This window comes from Polyodon spathula, chromosome 2 (assembly GCF_017654505.1).
Source record: "Polyodon spathula isolate WHYD16114869_AA chromosome 2, ASM1765450v1, whole genome shotgun sequence".
NCBI lineage: Eukaryota > Metazoa > Chordata > Actinopteri > Acipenseriformes > Polyodontidae > Polyodon > Polyodon spathula.
Window position 1 is genome coordinate 23,010,360 of NC_054535.1, and position 24,316 is coordinate 23,034,675.

Sequence of the window (24,316 nt, forward strand, 5' to 3'; positions counted from 1 at the left end):
TACGAATATTTACATATTTTTGTTTTTTAACGTATTCTCATTGTGTTGATCATTAATAAACATTTCTGTACTCTGGGTGATGTCGAGTGATTAAAAAAAAGAGACGTTTATGTTTGAACTGAAAGTGATGTTCTCGAGGAGTACAATGGGTCAAAGTTCAAGTGTATTTTCCTCTAGAGGAATTATCACTTTTTGACGTCACTACTATGACATTATGACTATTTTTTTTTTTTTTTTTATATAATGGCTCAGGGTGCAAATATAGCCTTCATCCATGTATTAAATAAAGTTGCTGGTTTAAACTTTAAAATTCTGAATAAAATATTGAATGTTGTGTATTCATCCAATCAAAGATGCCATTCATATTTTCTGGATAAGAAGATTCCGATTCCGAACTACGTGTGGTTAGCAGCCGGCCAGCCACATGTCCGCAGTTTTAGCTGCAGTCTGATGCCCAACCCTGCAAGACTTTCTCGGCAAGATACGGTGCCGCACCATGATTACAACGTACCCGTGTCTGTAACTGGCACTTCCTAAAAAACACACGGTAATCTCGCACGTCTGTTACGACACCAACAGAATTGCCTCCTCCCAGGGTAAGAGGTGATAGTGTAAAGGTTGAGACCAAGATGGCCGCCCCCATCAGTGACATGTTTTCGTTCTGCGTGGACCCGGGCAGAATCAGCAGTTCTGTGGAGATCCGCTTAATTGATAAGATCAAGGTGAGTGTTGATACGAAATAGTCAAGGAACTTCTTTGGAAATGTTGTTGGTAAAATTGTAGTTTTCGGTTCTGCCGTTCTTCATACAGTTGAAGAACTTATTGTCGTGCTTGGTCCCCCTGTGTGCATGATGCTATGCTGTGGTGGTGGTGCTACTGCTGTTATAGCGCGGCGTTATTAAAAATGACAAAAACTAAACACTCGCGTCATTAAAATAATTTATTGTAGTGTCCATGATTCGCTTGGCTATATCACAAAACCAAAAAACCAAAATAAAAAACGGCGTATTTGTAACATTCCACCATGTATTCTAACGATTACATGGTTGTATGTATTGTAACTAGGACGGTGCATGATATTATGGGATATTACAAAGATATCGTAATTATTTTTAATTCTTCTGGCTACGCGTAGCAAGGACATTTAGTTTTAAGATGTTGTTATTCACAAAGAAGTAAGCTGATTATAGATCCGGCATATTTTATTTGTACTAAGGTTATGTGGCCTCCAACCTAGATCAATAGGGCCATATTTATTATATAGGGCAAGGCTGGCACGAACACTAATGTTTCATTTCTTCTCCACATATTTATTGTGAACCGAAAGGACGTAACGTTATGATTGGAATTTCTGATCTCCCCATTTGCTAAAGTAAAATACATAAAGATTGAAATTCAACAAAATAGTTATCTATTATTATCAATAGGAAGAGTTATTACTTTACAGTAGTGCCCAGTTCCCAGAATAATCATACAAAATAGTGTATCCAGAATACTTCAGAATATATCGAAAATGATTTTTTTGCGGTTGTGCAACCCTTTAAATGTACATTACAGTTCAGTAATGTGTAAAGCAGTTTTTTGGACACAGGTAATATTTAAATGATCTAAACAGTGGTGGATTGAAATGTTGTTCCTGGGATGAAAACAAACCCCTATTGCATAGCAGTTTTACCTATTCCAGGTTTTGATATAAGCTTGATCAGCCGGTGTGGTCTTGTCCAGTGTTGAAGATTTTCCCCTACCCACGGGAGCTGGCTTATTTGGAAATGTTTCTGAAGGAAGAGATTCAGAGTGTTGTTAAACCACAGAAGTGATGGAAATGACTATGACAAATAAGAAAAGAATAACAGCAATAGGATTGCTCTTCAAAAGCTGTCCATAGAACCTGAACGACCCACATAGGTAGCAAAAGCTAGCCCCAGCTTAGTCCTTATTGGGTCTGTGAAACCATGGTAAAGGAGTTATACTAACTAAACATTTATAGCTGTATAAATTTACAACAAATTCCCTTTGCCTTGTTGAATTAAATAACATTATTGCTGTCTGTCTTGGCAAAGCAATGTATTGTTAATATTTAAAGTTAAATTAATATCTTGATAAAACCATGGTGTCATGTCTTTTTATCTGATGAAATTTGCAGCCAGACAAAGATTTAAAAGATTTATTGCGTCCATGGTACAGAAATCGCACCTACATTATGCTAAAAGAAAATATACTGTGTCTGGCAGGGTCCTTTAGAGACCAGCTGGTACAGAATTTAGCAGCTCGGGTTTTAACTAGAACTGCTGGATCTGAGCATATAACCCCAGTCCTGGCCTCCCTCCATTGGCTGCCAGTGAGGTTCAGGCTTCATTTTAAGATTTTACTTCTTGCTTACAAGGTCATCTAAATATCTACAAGGCCTCTTACTTGTTTATGTCCCCTCTCGTGCCCTGCAATCAGCTGATTTAAATCATCTTATGGTTTCCGAAAGCTAGGCTATGGTCGATAGGTGACCAGGCTTTCCCTCATTATGCCTGCGCCTATGGAACTCGCTGCCACTCAGTGCAAGGGAGGCCCCTTCAGTTGATGTTTTTAAATCTCGCCTGAAGATGTACTTTTATACTAAAGCATTTTACTTTTTTAATTTTTTTTTTTTATTGGTATTGATTTTATTTTTGTTTTGCTGGGTATGTTGTATTGTTACTGTTGTACAGCACCTTGAGATCTCTTGAAAGGCTCTTTATAAATAATAATTATTATTATTATTATTATTATTATTATTATTATTATTATTATTATTAATAATAATAATAATAATAATAATAATAATAATAATAATAATAATAATATTTAATATAAACACACAAACAACCAAGAGAAGTTCAGCACAGGAAATAGAGGCCCAGTGATAATGCTTTTTGAATTAGTTATCAGACTTTTAAACGACAGTGTTGTAAATATGAGGACATCCAGAACAGTGTCATCTTGTTCTGAGTTTTTAAGCTGAAAGCTTATGTGGGTTATTTAAACCACTACGGGAAAGCACAGCTCCCAGTAGAAAGTGCATCATGACGACTCAGACTAGTTAATATGTACAGCATATTGTGACAGACAAGTGCTGCAGTGGCCCAAATATCAGGAACGTTTGTAATGTGTTCTAGCAGGTCACTCTGTCTACATATAACTGGATGCTGTCTTTATTTAGGTCTCTATAACACCTTTCTCTGAGTCACCCACATTTCTTGTGATTGCATATTACAACCAGAAAACTTTGTTTGTACTGCATGCATCTAAATAAGAATGTGTGTAATTTGTACAGTATCGTAATTTTTACCGGGTGTGTCATATTTATTCACATACAGCCTCACCTAATTTGCAAGAGAAGTACAGTAAAAGCTGATAATCTGTAAGTTGTTCAACATTTAGTATGCACCAGTAAACCCAAAGTGTGTTCCAGACTCGTAAAGGTGACAGAATAAAACCAACAGCAATCCCCTTAGTTTGTATTGCATTCCACCTCTAATTAATTTCTTTGGAATGCAAGGTAATTACCGCAACGCTGCAGAGAGCAGTCTGTATGTTGTACCATGGTATCTGGGTGCCAGCGGTAGTGTAGCCTATATACTCTGCTTAAAGCCACTACTGGAGTTTTTTTTACTCAAATTAGTTCAACAAGTCACCCAGCTAACTCAAAATAAATCAAAATATTGTTCTGTTTTTGTTTTAGTAAATGTATATATTTGGTCAAAGCAAACGCCCCAAAATGTCTTGCCATCTTGTCCATTGTTCTTTTTATTTTTTATGAATGGGATTCCTTTTACAGTATCTTGATTTATGCCTCATTGTCTAGTCTAGATCATGGAATTCTGGCTTTGTTAGATGTTTATGTTCGTATCATCTGTTTTGTACAGGGTAAGGGTTTATTCGCCAAGAGAACAATCCGGAAAGGAGAAACCATATTTGTTGAGCGCCCTCTAGTGTGTGCGCAGTTCCTGTGGAATGCCTTGTACAAATACAGAGGTAAGCCAACAGAACATACCAACTGCCAGGGATGGGACCTTAAAACCTGCACAGTAGCATAGCAAAACTACAACCCTCTGCATGCATCAGTGTTTACAGGCCAGCCTTTACAGGCCATAGGTGCATATGCGTGGAAACAGGATAAGGTCTATAGCATAGGACATTTTTTATAACGGGGGGGTGGGGGGGGAGATAATCTGTTATGGAAATAATTTCTCCTTTAATGGATCTCACATAGGGTATATTCGCAGGAACAATTTTTTTCCATGTGCATTGAATCTTATGTAGTTGTTCCTCCTTTACAGATATTTTTAATTTGAGCGCCATATTTTAAACAACATTAGTCCTCAGAGTGCTATTTAGAATTATGAGATGTGATACATATTAAAAGGTTATATTGTGTTGCACAGGGATGGAAATAAGACTCCCATCGCATTGCAGTTTGATCCCTTCCTTGTTTTACTATGAGTTTAGTAAGACACACCTGAGCTTGTTACCTACACACTGGGGCTAATCAAGCACCTTTTAAAGCCTCTAGTGGGTGAAACTGCTATACAATAGTACTCTTATACCCATCCTTGTTGTACAGTATGACAGACCAGCTGGTGACATGACCTTGAAAGGGCAACTATAACTGGAATCAGTGTAGAATATTTTCATCTTAACCCAGTTTAGCTGGAAACGCACCCTGAGATTCTGTGTTGTTAACTGCTTCCAGCCTGTGAATACTGCCTGCGCTCTCTGGAGACAGCGGAGGAGAACGGGAGGAGGCTGAGCGGGAATCCCTGCCTGACCCTCCCTCACCCGGAGCAGTGTCGGGTGCGGAGAGAACTGCACGAGGCCTGCCCACAGTGCCAGGTACAGGTCGGGTGGGCCAGGGGGCAGGGGAGGGAGCGTGCCAGTCACAGCTACAACTGCAACCTAACCAGTATAGCGATACCCACCTGATTAATGTTGTATAATTTGTTTTATTCTAATATTCAATTCTCTTTAGTGCCGTCCGGGACAAATATTGGATTGACTATTCAAGGAACCGCTGCTTGAAATGTATTCAGTACAAAAATAACCATGTCTGTATCGTTCACAAACAATTCATAAATACTGTTTGAAACAGGTGCATACATGGCATGTGAAACACACATTCAGCTGAACAGAAAAAATAGTGATTCTCTCCTTTGTTTATATGGTAATTTGATGGGGTACCAAATTAATTTTTTTAGGTAATATGGTAGAAATTTATGCTGCTAATTTTAAATATTTCTTTGCATTTTGAAAGAATTGTGGAACAAGTTTGTCCAGGCACTAATTCTCTCTTGTCATTTCTGTTTCCTCATTATTTACTGCGTGCAGCTGTTGCTTGTGTCCTTTCTGAAAGTGGGATTTTTTGTATATAGTATTTCGCATTTCCTAACTCACAGCTGCAGTTGCTACTGGTGCAGAGGGATCAGAAATTACAGCTGCAAAAACAATATGGTCCTGGTTTCATGGAGTTTGGCAATCCTGGTTTCAATGGTAGCTGTTTAAAACCACAACTGAATCCATTCAACCCCTGTCTCCCAGTTTGTGGCTTAATCACTTAAACACACAGACATGTGACTCAATTAACTTAATACATCAAAATATATTCAATTATTTTTGTAATAGTAAATAATGCACATGATTAAAGCAAATATTTTTAAGGTGGTTTCGGACAAAAGCCCTTCAGCTGTCATTTCTTTCTACACAGCTGAAGGTCTTTTTATTTTTTTATCATTTTAAACATTTGGTAAACACATCCCCCCCCCCCCCCCCCCCCCCCCCCCCCCCCCCCCAAAAAAAAAAAAAAAAATTAAATTTTTTGTTACACTGCAATTACACCTTTTTTCAAAAAGTAAATAAATTTGTGTGTGTGTGTGTGTGTGTGTGTGTGTGTGTGTGTGTGTGTGTGTGTGATATATATATATATATATATATATATATATATATATATATATATATATTATTATATTGTATATTCTTCTGTGTTGCCCCCTGCAGGTGATGTACTGCAGCAGCGAGTGTCGGCGGGCAGCACAGGAACAATACCACCAGGCCCTGTGTCTGGGCCCCTCCAGGGAAGAACCCGAGCACCCCCTGAACAAGCTGCAAGAGGCCTGGCGGTGAGGGGCCTTGTGGGCAGGACAGTAGGGAGTTACATGGTTTAGAAGGCATAAAAGGCTACATACCAACATATTAGTTCTATTATCCTTTTTTTTTTTTTTTTTTTTTTTAAATGTTTCCAGGACTATAATACATTTTAGATGACATTTCCAACTTTCAATTAGAACTACATGGAGTAGCCAAAATATAATTGTTCTAGATTCTAGATCCTGTTTAAATCAGTAGGCCAATAGATCCATCAGTAACTATTGGTAGAGCTGTATTTTTTTCACTGTAAAAAATAAATACATACATAAATAATGCATTTTTCACAGTTTAAACATAATATTTATTAAAGCAGAAAAAAAGTGTTGTCACATTCAAAATGTATAATTTTCTCAATGCAATTTTTACAGTTGTGAAATTTTACAACAATTGTTCCTGCTTACATAAAAAATAGCAAATACTCAATTGTAGAATATTTCATTTTTCATGTCCCCCCCCCCCTTCTAAAAAAATTCTCATCACTATCAGTGAATTATCGTACAAAATAAAAACATAAATAAAAGTAAAAATAACAGACAAGAAATGTCTCCTCCTTGTACTGGACAGAGCAATCTTTAGCAGAAATATTACCGATTTTTGATGCTGTCTTTCGTTGAAGATAGGTTCCTTTCCTAAATGCGGTATAGCAGGTAGTGCGTCAACAAGGCAGTATTTATTTGGTGATACTACAGATATATGTGTGTATATGATATATATATATATATATATATATATATAATATATATATATAGTATATATATATATATATCTACACCACACACACACATATACACATACGCACTGTTTTTTCAAAAATGGTAATTTTCACAAGGAACTACATATTACACAGCAATGGGTATATTTTATGGAAATTGTGAAATCTGTGATAAACATGAAAAGAAATCAGCCATAGCCATTGGTTAGGTTTTTTTGAGAAAAAGCTTTGTTCATTTTTGCAGGCCCAGTATTTTGTTTCCAGACAATGTTCAAGAGCTCTGCAAGCCTATGTGGTGATTTTGCCTGACTCTCTCTCCCTCATCTCTCTGTCTGTTTCTCAGGAACATGCACTATCCACCAGAGACTTCCAGCATCATGCTAATGGCCCGCATGGTGGCCACAGTCAAGCAGGTACAACTTTGCTTTTTAATCAGCTTTGATGTCAGGTTCTCATTCGAAAGTTTGCTTCATTTTCTTCACGGTGCACGCGGATCCCCTCACCCTTTGTGTTTTGATTGAGAATTATTGAAAGTAATTAACTTCTCACCTAATCCCTCTGAGTCCAGCAGCCTCTGTGCTATAGGGGGTCTTTTGAATGATCCTTTAGGACCCAGCATCCTCTACAAGACCCTGTCACATAGGCATCTGTGACAAGGACAGTAGGTCCGAATGAGTTACACCACGTACACCACATGCAACCAAAAGCTTTCAACAACAACACACTCCACAGTCAGCCACATATGTTCATTAAGTCAGGATGAGGTTAGTAAATGCAATCATTGTAACAGCTTCAGACAGTGGAATTGGTCACACATGGCTGGAGTTCAAAACAAGCATTACCACAGTAGATTGGCAAAAGTGCAAAAAGCTTGCGCATGCTATGACTTGTCATTTAATAGCTACGATAAAGTCCAATGATGTCATACTGTATTATAATAAAGACTTTTCATTTTCCAAAATATGTACGTGGCATTGAGAGTTAATGAAGTATTTTATTAACTAGAAACAGTGCATTCAAACAGCTAAATTATTGATTGAATATCTGATACAGGGTGTCAATACACTATGTCTGTGTATATCTTAAATATTCTGTTTCTAGTTGATAAAAGAAATAAACCATATTGGACAACTTTGCCCATACTGCTACAAGTCTTCTCAGTGTCAATGAAGCCTAATTTTTGGCCCTCGGATGGCTTGAAAAATTACCCAAAGAGAGATTTTATATATATATATATATATATGGAAAGGGTGTGGGTAATTCACTGACTAGGAGACAGACAGGTGTAATTGAAAACACCACACAGGTGCCCAGTTTTATTTTTGACCAGTTCTTACTTTTTCCGGCAAAGGGCACTGTTGACAGCTGGTAAGCGAACAGCAAGTGCACTTGCAGGTGCTCAAAGAAATAATAATAAAAGCAGAAGGCGAAAAGATCAAAGGAAAATAACAGTAATAAAACTACAAATAAAAGGTGCTGCACTCGGCATTGTTATCCCGGTCGCCGTCCTACTCTGGGGTTCCTCGCTCTCTCTGTCTTTCTGTGAAACTCTTTCTTTTCTCCCGGCTGATTCCCGGTCCTGAATCGGAGCTTCCGCTCACTCGGCGCGTCTAAGTGGGCAGACCTGAGGAAACAGCAGAGCATTTTTTTTATAGGGCTAGCAGTCTGCCAAGACTCACCTCTCAGCCATTCAGAGAGGGGGAAAGTCCACACACCTACCTTCCCACCTCCCCGTGTCACTGCCATGACTCACAGGCGGTTGTTGGACGACTGCCGCCCTCTTTCTGCAGTACTGTGAACACGCCAGCAGAGTCAGCACAGATCTCTCCCTGCTACAATATATATAATTTTTTTTTTTCTTTGGTTATCCATGGAGAACATCTTCAAATCACCTGCCCAACCCCATAGTCTCAAATAAAATAGCATTGGACTTAAGTTTTACTGAAGACATTGTGGTAGAGTCTGTACAGAGCTCTAAATTTAGATTTTTAACTACTGGCCTCTTGGGCCACTGAGGTAGTGTTTTAACTGGCCAATATACAATAGGCAGAAAATGAAAATACGGTATTCAGGATTTTGTGTACAAGATACTCGTTTTTTTCAAAAGCAAAACTGCAACCTAGCTGTTACCATATGGAGCAACGCTAAAATGTTAACTGATACATACTAATTCTAATAATACACTATTAAAACAATAATCAGAATAAAAATAACAGCAATCCTTCTCAGAGTGTTGTCCTTAGTGTAGCCTCTCCCAAGTCAGCACCAATCTTACTGCCGAGACCAATGAGTCCTGGAAAGATGGTGAATGGCATCTCTGACCTGAACACTTAGTATCCGAAAAATCTAAAGGTTTCCATGCGGCACATTTGGGTATCCATCATCGGTGCATCTTTTTTCACTATCTTGCGAACTGTTCCTGTGAGACTGGATATGATGTAAACGAAATATTGAATTCCCCAAGAAAAAAGCTGTTTTATCTGCAAGTCTAAGAAACAACAAACAAGACAGAACGTAACATTTTCAGAACTGTCGTAATGAAGCCAGGTTTAGTCTTTCTTCCACTCCTGAATTGTCTTTCACTCCTGAACATTTGCCATGTCGAGGGGGTGAGTTTTACAGCACTTTGATGCGTAGTCTGAGATTTCAACTGTAGAACAAGTATGTCGTGCAGCAGGAAAGTTTGGATTATTTCAATTACAACGTTTTAAAAAAAGTGTGTTTGTAAATTTGGTTTTTCAGCTTTTTGACACACTGGCCCATTTGCCTGGGTTCATGAAACGGAAGCCATGTGCATTGTAGTGGGTATGGGTATGGGTATGGCCAGGGTAGCTTCATAACTACCAGCCAAACTGCGAACTCAATTAACCATGGGCTGCCGGGCCGTAGTTAATGTTGAACCCTGCTGTAAGTCACCGTAGGGAGAGTCCAATGTTTGTTTCCTTTTCATGACCTACTTTTAATAGCTGTAAGACCCTTAGCTGTCTGTTATCATGAAGAATACATTTGTGCCCATTGCAGTTCCTGTGTGTATATTGCAAAGTCCAGGTGACCCTGTTCATTTTCTGTGTTTCTGTTTTCCAGGCTCGGGACAAAGACCACTGGTTGAGCCTTTTCTCCCAGTTCTGCAGCCGGACCGCCAACGAGGAGGAGGAGATTGCACACAAGCTCCTGGGGGAGAAGTTCCAGGTGAGCTATGCTGGCTGTCGATTCAGCACAACAGAGGTTCCGCTATAGGTTACGAGTGTTATGCCTCGTTTCCACTGCCTTTGCTCAGGTGTAGCTGAGCTGAGCGGTCTGGTCGAGGTGTAGGTAAAGACATTCATTGATATAAATTTAGCAGAGGTGATGTTAAGCCGTGAATCGAGTTCTAAAAGGTCTCATGTTTGTCTATAAGCCATCTGGTGGATATGTGCCGATACCATGCCTACTGAGACTGCTATTGAAGACTTCTCCAAAGTAACAAAACTTTAGTTTTCCTGGAGAGGTCCTGCGGTGCTGTCCTCTCTCCTGTGCTCTTCTCCACTGCTGTTCATTTTCTACAGTGGAGTGATTCTAAGCCTGGCATTTCTAACCCCCTCCCCAGGGCTCGCCGGCCCCACTGTGCGGGTTTGTTTTAGAGCAGTGCTCTGAGTGATTGATCCGCCTCCATTATGGTGAGCTCTCTGATGCAGTAGGAGTATTAGCCTGTTCAACAAATTGCACATTGATGACGCCCCAGCGTGCGCTGCGTTCAGCCTGAGGGAGGGGGGAGCACCGCAGGGGATCCCTGACCATGGGCCCCAGGATTGGGGTTAATAAGCCCCTCCCTGAAAGGGCAACTCACTGAAGGGGGAAAAATGAATTGGAGCAACAGCAAAATAAGACATTAAGCTGGAAAATATTATTTCTACTTTAAGATAAACTGTTAAATGCCTTTTTATTAGAATTAAGACAATTTAACATTGAGAACTCCTTGATGAAACTTGCTAACTTAGCACAAGTTGTTGAGAGTATCAGAACCAGAATTTAAATGGAGGTTGTCTGTCTGTCTTTAAAATAGACCTGGGCACAAAGGACCCGAGATCAGTCACAGGACTCTTTCCAAACAGCTTGCCAGTTTTTATTCAACAGCTAGTTTTGCCGGTATGTCTGCCATGTCTAATTTATAGAACCTTCTGTAATTATGATTGTTGCCAATATTGCCCAAGTAGCACAAACCCTGTTGTTTAGGTTGGCAAACTCCTATGATCTGTTTGTTGTAATCTCCCTTTTATTGAGTTGTTGGGTGAGTGAGCCTACTTTAATCCGAGGGGATCAGTGTGGCTCATATTAAAACTGGCTTTGTTTGTTTTGCAGGGGCAGCTGGGCGTGCTGAAGCAGTTGTTCACTAAAGCACTTTATGATGAGCATCTCCGCAGTGTGAGTACACAGCTTCCCTTTCTGCCTTGATTAGCCCTCTTCCTACAGACACTAGGGGTGTAATGATACCAGTATACAGCACAAATCCCCATACACCGGTCACGATACATGTGCTGATTGACTACTTGTACAATGCATAATAGCATCAAATATTCATTTAACGAGGGAGCATTTTGTTAAGACAAAAAAAACAATTATAGGGAGAGTATCTATCCATACCAACTATAAAGCATTAGATTTGACCCCCCTGCAGTGTAGTTTACCTGTATACACTGTTGTCTGTAGTAATACTGTATTTCAAATCCCCGTAGTTTATATCTTTTTATTCAATCATGGTTTATAAACCACATGGGGAATATGTTCCACAATATTTAGCTTTTCTTCTCTGGAGAAAGACTATTCCTGTTATAAACTCCTCTGTGTATCCAGACTATGCTCCTTCCTGCAATACTAGTGTTCTCTTCCCACAATATGGCACTCATTTCAATCAGAGCACCAGTGTTGTGCAGGAGGGAGCCTGGTCGCAGATGTCTGCTGTGCTGTGCATTAACCAGTCATTGTGTCTTGCAGTGGTTTACGCTTGAAGGATTCCGGTCGCTCTTTGCGTTGGTCGGGACTAACGGCCAGGGTGTTGGAACTAGGTAAGGGACACAGAGTTGACAAGGAGCCCTGTAGAGAAAGCTAGACCAGCTGTAGGGGTCTGTTCTCAAAACAGTACAGTCCCTATTTGAAAAAAAAACAAAAACACCTGCTATATTTTCATATCAGGTGTTAATAAGTTTTTGATTTTAGGGTTTGAAGTTCATTTTCTGAAAATGATAACCATTACCATTCCAGGATAAAGAAAGCCCTTGGTTTGTGTTGCTAACATTTAGTCAGTGAACTGATGGAAGCGAAATGACCTAGGAAGTATTACTGACTGTCTGAAATCAAAGCAATCAGCCACGCACCCTTGGTTGAATGTTAGCCATTTCAAGAGTGCATAAAAAAAGAGGGTAATTATGTTTGTTTTTGAGCTGCAGAATTATGATATACCACTTGATGTTTGTTTATTTTCCATGAATAAAGTAGCTATAAAAACAGGACTGGGTGTTGTGTCACGCCCCAGAGAATGCTGTCACAGGCTGGGGTTCTTGTCTCTTCAGCTCTCTCAGCCAGTGGGTTCATGGATGCGACTCTCTGGAGCTCCGAGCCAGAGAAAGGGAGCAGCTGGATGCCTTCATTGATCAGCTCTACAAGGACATTGAGAAAGGTGAGGCAGCGGGTTATGATGATGTGAAGTGAACCTGTATTTCAAATACTGTGTTAAATTTTGGTCTCCCATATTACAAAAAGGACATTGTGGATGTGGAGAGAGTTCAGTGAATTACTTTAAGAACTGCTAAATGAAACCGCTACAAATAACTATTTCGGTAAAAAGTAATGCAGATTTTTTATTTTTATTTTTTTAATAATCCAGAGACTGGGGATTTCCTAAACTGTGAAGGATCTGGGCTCTTTCTCCTGCAGAGCTCTTGTAAGTTGTATATCTATCTCTTGTATGTCTATGCAATATGCATTGTGAATTGAAAGCTATAGTGCTGCTTAAGGTTTTAATACAGTGTGCTTACATATTTAGAAGTCCATGCTAAATCCTGTAAATCTTACCAGCATTACAAACACACACCATTCAGAAACACTAGGATTTTTTCTTTCTGTTTTATATTTCCATAACTGGGTTTTAAAACATGTTCTGTAACCTCCTTCTGCTGTACATTTTGCTGCGTTATGGCCTGCAGGTTTCAAATTAGGGAGGAATTTTGTCCAGTCAGCTAAAACAAACCAGACTGTCACAGAGGCCTGCTTTCCGCACGGAAGGCTAATTCTATCTGGCAATCGGACCCCCTGTCGTAACATTTTAGCTTGTTTTGATGGTGGTGGTGAGTTGAATCTTTTGAAAGAATTTAGCCTCATCATTTTGAGCAAATGCAAATTCTAAGTAACCTGTTGTATTTTTTGCTCATTGATGATTCTACCAGTGTCTTTCATTGTTGGTAACATTGAGCTGCATTGCTCCTAAAATTAGGAGTAGGTGTACTGTTTGTTCCAGACTCCCTGCCTGCCGCTCTGCTAAACTAGGCCCAGCGTTGGGGTCAATCCCTGTTTTTCAATTCCAATTCCTTTTTTAAAATAAATTCCCAATTCCAATTGGAATTGCAGTTTTAGAGACCTTAATAACTGTTTGTATTTGAAGCCTAACAGTGATTACTAATTGCAGTTTTGATCAACGGTGTGTTGGAATTGATTAAAAGGGAATGGGAATTTGAATTGGGAATTAATTTAAAAAAAGAAGTGGAATTGAAAAACAGGTGTTGACCTCAACCCTGACCAGACCCCTCCTGACTTGTTGTTTAGGTAATCACAGCTGCATCCCTAATGCTGAAGCATCTTTCCCAGAAAATAACTTCCTGCTGCACCTGACTGCTCTCTCTGATATCAAGCCTGGAGAGGTATGATAGTACCTACTGTGTCTGTTTCTGTACCAACAGCTGTGTTTGGGTGGGATGCAGGGATTCAAAGAAGGGATTCAGTAAGAACAAATACGATTTAGTAATTTTCTTTCAGTACTGTTCTATGTGTTATGTTTATCTCGTTATTATAAAAAAAACACACGCACACGCACACGCACGCACACACACACACACACACCATGGGGAAATGTTTATGCTACTGAACGGTGGCTTCAAATTGCATTTAAAACTTTTCTTTTTTTAATTTTTTTTAAATGTTTCCTGTCATTCTAGTTTTTGTTTTGTTAGAGTGATAGATTTTTTTTTTTTTGTTTTTGTTTAATGTAGTACTTTATCCAATAAAAAAAACGGTACATAAGTTTACAGTGATAAAATAATTAACTTAGCGTTAGCAGATATTAAAAGGGTACACTCCTGTGTTGCAGTGCACATTGGGGAAAGGTATATAAGGGTTAAAGACCACCTTTCTCGCTTGTTGATTTCTTTTATGGTCTTTCTCTCCAGGAGATCTGTATCAGCTATTTAGACTGCTGTCAGAGGGACCGTAGCAGACACAGCCGGCGCAAGATACTCAGGTATGGGAATTCAAACGGATAGCGAGCCGTGCTGTCCATAACGGTGTAGATCAAGGACCTAACCTGCAAACCCTGTACCTTATACCTGATACACACAACACGAGTGGCTTTGCTTTGTACCAGGTATTCTTTTTTGAAAGTGTGTGTGTGTGTAACCTCAGAAATTGAATTGTACAGCGGTCATTATCCCATGGGTAGATGCCCTCTAAAAGCTAAAAGTTTTTTTTTGGTGACATACATTTTAAGCAGCCTAAGTGATCGTCCAAAATCTTATCTAAAAGGTCATTTGAAAAAAATTCTTATACACAAAACAAAATTGATCAATGACAGGTTCTACTACATGTTATAGCTGCTTGAACCCACTACCGTCCACTCTGCTGTCCAGTGTTGCAGACAGCAATTCAAACCTGATCGCTTTAACAAATTTCAACCAAAACATGTGATATGAAGACATGTTTCACACATAAAACCAAGGAAGCATTTCCCTTTCTATTTTGTATTGAACTTTTCCAGTTGTTGTTGCTTTATTAACTCTGTAACCCCCTTCCCAGGGAGAACTACCTATTTGTGTGCTCATGCCCCAAGTGTGTGTCTCAGGCGGACGAGCTTGACGTCACCTCGGAGGAGGAGGAAGAGGAGGACGAGGAAGAGGAAGGGGAAGGGGAGGGGGAAGGGGAGACGGAGGGGGACGACTTGGAAGATGAGATGACAGACGTCTGATAGGACACACTGATGCACCCTCGTTGCAGTGCTTCGAACGCATGGGCCAGGGGGATTAGATTGCTTTAGGATTCTATTGCAGGCTATGCAGTCCAAGAGCAGGGAAACACTTGTTGTTCACATCCATGGGGCATAAACAGGGCCATTCCATAAATCTTAGAACTGACTGTATTGTCAAAAACTATACATAATAAAATGTTTTCCTAGTAACCAAGTACACAATTCAACATATTTTCAATTACTAGCAAATTTATTGACTCTGTATATGTAATTATGTCTGGTGTAAAACTATGTGAAGCTTATCCACTTAGTTTTAGTTTTGTATAGCTGTACCTCAGACATTTGTATGCCTGTACTTTGGGTGGGCAGGTGTGAGGCATTTAAATAATATTGTTTTATTTCATTTACATTTTTATGTTGACCATCTGAACAAAACCCAGGGTCTTACAAAATACAGTAAGAAATCACTCACCTTTTAGAGTATGCATTTGGGTGAGGTTCTTCAATGAATTTAATTATACAATATATTTCATCACTTTCAGTTTGAGTCGTTTCTCAGCAGCTGAGCTGACGACATTCCATGATTGAGTGGGGCTGTATTTCAAGTCAACAATAGGAAAACTTTGACACCAGTTTCATTTGCTGTGAGTTTTCCTTAGCTTGGAAATCTTTGCTGGTCAGAAGCAAAGAATACATTGAAAAATATTTCATTAAGTAGCAAAGCCCCAGTAACCTAGTGAACAATTAACAGGTGTTTGAATAAAGAACTAGTCAGCTCAGAAACAAGTACTTTGCTAGAGAAGGGGAGTGATTTATTACGGTATTTAATGAAAGCTGAAAACGATCAAGCCTACTTACAGGAAAATAATGTTTGTGAATCTGGCATTTTGATTTGTTTTAGAGGGACTTGATGTGTGTTTTGTTTTTGTTTCTGTGCTTGTTAATTCAGATGTATGCTTTTGCATTCCTTTAATGCTTGTACAAACGTGGCTGACCGACTCACTAAAACAATCTGCTTCTCCTGTCTGACCACTAGATGGAATAACAGCTATGGCTTTTAAAGCAGTGCATTTTTAGGACACAAGATAATCGCTCTCCCTTCCCTAATTCTAGGTCTATGGGACCATTATCTCTCCACTAGCACATGATAAGATATGTATTCAAGGAATGGTCTATTCTGTAGTTATATGTATTTATCTCATTTGTAACTTTACAGAAGTTACAGCAATTTAGAATCATTACATTATTCCTAACAGTTATTACCCAACTAGATTTCAGGCACAATTCTGTGTACATTAATCACCAAATTTAAGAATGCCTCCCATCCTGTCCTTTACTTTTGTAGTCGTGTACGACCAGCAGTTGTTTATTTTAACGACTTGCCCACTATTCAGATAAAATTACTTTCTATTTAGGTTACCATTCATTCAAATGTATTAAGACAGTACGTTTCAGACTTGTTCGGGCCTTCCAAATAGCGCTGTCCTGTATTGCAAATAACTATTTACTAATAAAAAAAAAATATCACAATATAGATGTTTTATTGTAAAAACTGGAAATATATGAATGATGTAACAAAAATATATACTGTAGTTTAGCGTTTCTCAAATGCCTGTTACCGTTCTCCTTTGTCCTTACTGGGGGGCGGTACTATAGCTCATGCACTTCCTGACTGAGTCAAATGGTACCAGTGAGCCAGCCTAAAACAATCTAAATAGGCAAGTTTATTAAGTGATCTTTACACTTGACACCTCTTAAAGGGATCTTGCCTATATAATGCAAGGCGGCTTCATGTCTATTGGCTTAAATGCGTACATTATGTGGCTGGTGTCCCTTCGGTTCCAGTTACGAGCTATTTCATTGTAACCCTGATTGGCGTTATGTTTGTTAGCGATAACCTTGTTTTCAGGAGGTTATTTGCTAGAAGTGCATAGAATCCATAAGATTATATTCGCCCACTGTAGTTTAGTCCAGGGGTGGCCAAAGATGGCTCTTCCAGTCCTGGTCTTTGTTCCAACCCTGTTTTAAATTGTTTAATTGAACCAGTAGCTGAGCTGAGCCACAAGGAAATGACACCATGTACCGTTAAAATAAACTCCAGTTCTTTTTTATAGTGCACACTGCTTGCATTAAAGTTTGCTTCTTATTCCAGGGCTGAAATTATTTCCTATTTAAAAAAAAAAAAAAAAGACGAGCACTGCTTTATGGTCTTGCTTTATGGTTTTGCTTTATGGCTCATTTAAATCCAACTTTTAAAAGCACCCCCAGCCTAATGTAATCAGTTCCAAGTGGAATACAGACAACATACTGCCCTTGAAAAAAATGTCAGCCTTGCTGTCGAACAAGAAAATACTGCAGTTAATAAAGTCCATTATTATTATTATTATTAGTATTAGTATTATTTTATATATTGTAGGTATTAAAAGTCTGAATCGGGTCGGAGCACTTTTTTGCATCCAGCAGTTTCTATATCCCTAAATCTATTTCTAGTTTAAGCACTGTGGAGACATTCAAACAGAAATGCACATATACAGTGATAACTTCGAGCCTGATCATGGAAGCAGTATGAAGAACAGATAGAGACAAGTGCAGTGTCTTAGAAAATGTAAAACATTCTATAAAATAATTAAATTACTAAGTTCAGTCATAGGTCATAGACCTGGCTGATCCCTTATAAAGCAGATTACTGGAACTTAGTGGATTGACAGGACTTGCTGTAGAGTAGAAGACTGGGCACAAACTCAGTACCTTGCAATTCCCAGCCCAGCGTATTGTTAGTGTATGCTGAGCAGGCTGGTTTGATGTTAATACAGACCAGAAAGCATTATAGAGAGTCCAGACATGGCCGGGTACAAACATGTATTTGTTTATTCAAATGCTTCGGACCATACATACAGCAGCCCAGTTAAACAGTTTCATTCTGTAAGACAGAGCATTTATTTTAGTATTCAAATGCTTCAGACCATACAAACAGTAACCCAGTTAAACAGTTTCTCTCTGTAACATACATGATGAGCCAAATACTTCTATTATGTAGCATGCCAGTTTACCCAATTGCTCCTGATACTAAAATATATTATTTTCAAATGTTTGGGCTGTAAGTCTTCCAAGAAGACTGTCAAAGAATTTGACCACCTTTTTATTTTTTTTTTTTATTTTTTTATTAGTTATACTATTGAGTGTTTTATTTTTTATGGATGGAGCACTAAATTAAGATGAGGTCTCAATCTCTTTAAATATCCTGCTTCTAATTCAATTTAAACATGGTTCTGTGGTCAGCTGATAACAAAAGCTAGGATTTTATGACTCACTAGATGTCTCATTTTTGTTAAGAAAACTCATGAGACATCTTCAGAGCTTTCCACCCACTCTCTCATGCTTTCTTTAAGCCTGATATCTGTTATGAGTTGTTGTGTCTCTGCTACTTCTGAACTTTCACTGTATCGTCTTATGATTCTATATGGCATACACAGCCACAATATTTTACAAATTTTCACATCCTAGCCTTATATTTAACGTATTATTATGCTTTTTTTACTGTATCTTGTAAAGTGCTTTGTGATGGTGGGCCACAATGAAAGGTGCTATATAAAATAAAGATTGATTGATTGTGAAGCAGTAGAAGTGATCTCATTGATCTAGAATTTCGATAATATGACCCAAAGTGAGTGTTTAAACTCATGACATGAACCTGGATCTAAGCCTGAACCTGAACTGAAAGAAGCATGATGAGGCCATAATGGTATGCACCTCTTTTCAACAAGACTAGGAGACCTGCAGGCAGGAGCTGAGAATGACACTGAAGTTATAAACTGCTTGTTAAACCAGCAACAATACCCCAAGGGGAACCTCGGTATAGAAAGTTCCAGCATTCACCAGAAGTGTGTAATTTCTCGACGAGGCACGTGCAGCCTTGTCATGTCTTCCCTTAATCTATTTGTCTTTTCACTCTGAACTGCTGAAGAGCTGCAAAAAAATCCCTGTGTCGATCACTCCCAGGATGCTACTCATATCATGTTTAATTAAACTGTTGTAGCTCTTGTTCTTGCTCCATTTAGTTCTCTCAAGTAAGCTCCAGGCCAGGGGTCTCCAACCCTGGTCCTGGAGAGCTACTGTGGCTGCTAATTTTCGTTTCAACCAATCTCTCAATTACTTAATTGAAACAATTATTGGCTGAATTAGTCAAGATTAACAGGTGTTCCAGATCTTTACCCACTGTTGATGTAAAGACACCTATAAAACCTGATGGATAGGGGCTCTCCAGGACCAGGGTTGGACGTCCCTGCTCCAGTATTTGTTCACCACCTGGTGGCAGCAAAGTAGACCATCTGGCAGTCATTTTCAGCATTTTTGCCCTACATATGTAATTCCCCACATTGAGACTGTTAAGTAAGCAATCTAATATGCAAACAGCTTTTCATTTTTCTCGAGGCTGCTAGAAGCAGTCTTCACTTGATTTATGTATCCCCCCCCCCCCCCCCCCCCCCCCCCTCCTCCCTTTCATTTTTGGATTTAGTGCTCGGGACAGATCGAACCAGTCAGGTGTGACTAACTAGCTTCACCGCAGAGCTTTGTTAGTGCAACTCATTCCTGACCTGACGTGACCAGCCACACTGCTGCTGTGCTGAACTGTGGGTAGAACAGATCCGTTGTGTTTTAAACTCTACAACTGGTTCCATAACCCATAAGTAGCGAAATTGGAACTTTTGTTTCTATCAAAAAGGATTTGAAAAAATGCTTTTTTTCCCCATCAGTGAAACCAACAATTTAACATTTTTTTTACAATTTATACTGGTTGTACGTCAGACACTTGTGAGAGTATGGAAAGCATTACCCAGCCATACGGTTGATGCTGAATCATTGGATTTTGAATTCAACCAGCTACTGGGAACCAAATGAGCACTGGTGGGCCAAATTGCTTTCTCTTGTTTAAATGTTCTTATGTTCTTGTTCCTAAATGTATACATCATAACTCACAGTAGATGGAAGCATTGGGTAAGTTTGCCAATCTGAAACTCTATTCAAGTTTCCAAATTGAAAATGATGGCAATTCACTTAATAAAAATGTAACAAATATTTTCTTGATGCATTTCTGCCTCCCACGTGTCTACTTTGTAATGACAACAAATGTAATGATGTTAGCTGTCCAAGAATGCACCAGAAAAAACCTATTGATGCATAATTTATATAACTGTTCTCCTACTTCTGTTGCAATCGTATTGCAACTTCCCTGTGCTAAATGTGTGCTATGCTCTAGTTGCCTTCCCTAGACGTATGCAGTGTTGTCTTTATACAGTAGTCTCTGTTATGTTTATAAAAGTACAATGACTCCAGCACCAGCTAGAGGTCAACAACAACAACAACAACTTTATTGACAACCGTAACGTAACAAAAGTGCAAGCCCTATCTATCAATAAACTTTATTGGTAGTGCAATACCTTATGTGACATCTCCCTTTTTTATACATCTAAAATTCTAGAATCACAAGTGTTTACTTTTATACATAATAATAATAATAATAATAATAATAATAATAATAATAATAATAATATAATTAAGTTGTCTACATTGGGATTAGATGTTGCAAGCACTTAGTCAACCATGGGGATTTTACCACCATATCATTTACTTCAGGAAGAAGTGAAACTAAACTATTTAAAACAGTACTTTAGGCAAATTAGCACTCATCTCGATATCTCGGTGGCGGTCTTACTATCCTTCCACTTCATGTAGACTACATGGGAGAATGTGTCTCTGTGGAAACGTTGCTTTCTTGAAAGCTGTTTCCTCTGCAACAGGTAGTGGTATTTGTTGCTGTCTGGATGTCAGGGTGTAAGGTACAGACTCAGTTGAAGATGTGCTGCTTTCATCTTCATCTGACAGTCCCTTCAGCTGTCTTCAGAAGGTGCTTACGATTTCTTCTGCCATCAGGTGTATTGAAATTCATTGATCTTGGTATCTCATGCTGCTTTGAGACACCTGTTGATTCCCATCCTTTCTCTACTCTCAATCTTGCTTCTTTATGTGAAGCTTGGGTAACTCTTTCGTACTATGATCAAAATACTTCTGTATTTTTTGCCTCTTGTTTAGTTGCGAGAAAGCATCTGGTTTTAGAAGAGCTTGTATTGTCGGTCGGTAGTTTGGACTTAAGCATTCTGCTCATTAAGAGTTGTGCAGGTGAGTATTTCATTTCTGTTACTGGTGTATTTCTGTACTCTAGCAGGGCTAGCTATAGGTGATATCACTCTTCTTTTGCCTTCTTTAGAAGCTGTTTGATGGTTTGTTCTGCTCTTTCACTCATCCCATTAGACTGTGCATAGGTGGGACTGGAGGTTCTTGTTTTAAATCCCCAGTTTTCAGCAAGCTGTCGAGATTCTGAGCTGGCAAAGGGCATGTTGTTGGTGACGATTTCATCTGGTATTCCCTGCCTGGTGAATGCTGATGTGACAGGGTCGTTGATGCGGTGACGTCAGGCCAGAATGTAGAAAAGAAAACACAAAGGCAGTACTGCAGGACAAAGGCGCAGCGGCGCCATTTATTTAAGCAACAAAAATAAAAGATTTAACAAAAAAAACACTCTCTGCTAACAGAGCAAAATAAAACAATAAACAAAAATAATCACAAACACAATACTATCATATACAGTAGGTCAGGCTGGAGAATCGCCTTTACTGTTCCTATATTGTATCTGTATTTTAGTTTTGTTTTCTCTTTCCTCTTGCTCAACTGTACTCTCCTCTGTATACCCTCCAGAGAGCTGCAGGTTTATATGCAGGTGACCATCTCCCGATTAGCAACAAATTAATCTCTTAGTTAATTCAGGAGATGAAAACCTTGTGCAGAAGGTAGCCTTTTCAATTATACACTGGCAGAGGACAAGATGTCTAATCTCACCTCTGCCAGAAACAAAATAATCTCACGGCTGCGCCATCACAGACATTTTAAAATAAATACAAATAAACAATAACATGGCTTTCACAGTCACTTAAATACGTAATAAATCATAACAACAACAGTAATAATAAATACACAATAAAAACAAATACACTTTATAGGAGCAGGGCTTTGCCCTGTCCTCTTCTCCTGTACAGGGCTCCTGGCCCCGCTACAGCTGACTTCATGTTTTATGATTGTTCTAGCTGTTTTGTTTTGCAGCAAGCATATTTCAGGATATTTTGAGTGGTAATTCACTATTATTAGGTAGTCGTGTGCAATACATTCAAATAGATCTGCTCCCAGTTTCTGACATGCTCTTTTAGGTACTTTATGTGGAATCAAGGGTTCTGCCTGTTTTCTTCGATGTTTGGAGCATGTTGGTCCTCTGACATCCCTGCTCAATAGATGACTGCTCTTGCTCAGGATTTGCACTTTTCTATTTAGTTTCTCAACTCTATTGGAAAGATTAATTTGGGTCCCATGAATTAATCATTGTGCTTCAAGGATTTCATACCTCATATTCCAGTAATGGCTGATGGTTGCTGGGATACTCTTCTTGGTTACTGGCCGACCTTCTTTAACCATTTTTTTTTTTTTTAGTGTTTCCAATGTTTCGTCTTCAGCTGTTGCTTGCTTCAGCTGTGACTTTCTTTTCTTTGTTACAGGAAGATTCTTCACTAAGCAGTGTCCTGCTACTTCCCATTCTTCACTGTCTGCATTTTCAATGGCGCCAGGCTTTGCTATGTAGGCTCTTGGTGTTGTCCTTCTTGTCTGCCAACACCAAAGTTATGGCACTGTTGTGTAGCTACAGTGGCCAGAATATCTATTGCTTCCCCCTTCAAACTTCATAGCCAAGTATGTGCCTTTATCCTCCTCAGTCCAGTTATTTAGCTGGCTGGCAATTTCAAACTAGGTGATATACATCTCCCAACTGGACTTCCATCATAAGTAGGTGTTTTTTTTGTCTCAGTGATGCACATGGAGGAATCGCTGCCCCGCTGTTTCTTACTTGGAAGCAGGCCATTGGAGTTTGGAGGCCCTGTTCCACTTTCACTTCTCGCAACTCATGGCCGTACGAAGACTCTCCGGACCACATTGCTCAGGTACAAAGAAGTATTTATTTCCTTTAAATGTGTACACTGTACCGGCCTACTCTAATAGCGTACTGGAAAAATTGCAACTAGTTCAGTTCTAGTCCGCCTATATCATTCCCTTACCCCACACACACGAGAGTCAACCTCCTATCATAACCCCAAATTAAACCAGTGACAAACACCCACTGCACACACACTTCTCAATCAAGACCCCAATTATTTGCTATAAAATTCCTAGCTGTATTAAACTCCACTATTAATGTACATGCCATGCTTTAATAGAACACTGTTTGATTCACAAACATTATTATTGCCTGCTGCTATGGAAGTTATTGGTTTTATATTTGTATGATTGGTCTTCACCTGTGCTGTTAATGCCGTTGTCCTGCCAATGGAAAAGTAGTTTCCCTTGCCGAGGAGATAGCTAAGATAGCGGAGTGCAAGAAGGTTGAGTTGGGCTATTGCAGCCACTGTGGAAGTGTGCAGTTTGCTCTCCTCTTAGGATTTATTTTCTTATGTTCTATTTTCTGCCCTGCAGTATCATCATCGAGTAATTGTTTATTGCTTCTTTCCCACTGAGCAGTGTTTGTTCACTTTTTATATCAATATAATATTACAGATTAATAAAAACAACATTTACAGCTCGTATTTTAGGCATAGCCACTGCCATCTGTGAAGAACCTAGGCAGTAGTATGCAGGGTAATGGATAATTAGGGGAGCTGCAATTGTTTACATACTGCCACTAGAGCAGCCTACAAATAACTAAACAGTATACTGGTCATTTCAGGGATTATTAATTAGTAAAAAAACAACCAAGTGACCAGCAGCCAGTAGCCATATGTGTCTTTGAAACCAAGTTTCAGCTGAACCTGGTCTTCAGCTGAGCTTCTGATCTTTGAGTGTCACACACGCTCCTCCATCTGCTCAGTCTCTGGCACAATAACAGTCAGAGCTGCCTGGGAATTGAAGAGGCAGCAGTGTGGGTGTGCATCAGCCTGAATACTGCAGATCCAATCCAAACAAGCTGTTCTGCCCTAAATCTAATGGAAATCAAATCAATTACATAACACGCCCCAGGCGCCGACACAAGATTCTGACAAGGCACAGGGCAGAACTGCAGGCAAACCGAGTAAAACAAGCCAGTTGTTGGTTATACATCAAAGTGGTTTATAGAGTTTCAGTCTTCCACAAGTATC

The 24,316-nt window shown here is 39.2% G+C and overlaps 1 protein-coding gene across 1 annotated transcript; it reads left to right on the forward strand.

Moving 5' to 3' along the window:
* The first annotated feature begins 607 nt into the window (after positions 1-607).
* On the forward strand, positions 608-17,469 carry smyd5 (SMYD family member 5). Its single transcript, XM_041217854.1, has 13 exons — positions 608-722; positions 3,897-4,005; positions 4,724-4,863; positions 6,022-6,143; positions 7,227-7,296; positions 9,968-10,072; positions 11,222-11,284; positions 11,855-11,925; positions 12,430-12,536; positions 12,744-12,800; positions 13,679-13,773; positions 14,299-14,369; positions 14,921-17,469. The coding sequence occupies exons 1-13, from the start codon at positions 630-632 to the stop codon at positions 15,087-15,089; spliced, it is 1,272 nt and encodes a 423-aa protein (XP_041073788.1). The 5' UTR covers positions 608-629; the 3' UTR covers positions 15,090-17,469.
* The last annotated feature ends 6,847 nt before the right edge of the window (positions 17,470-24,316 follow it).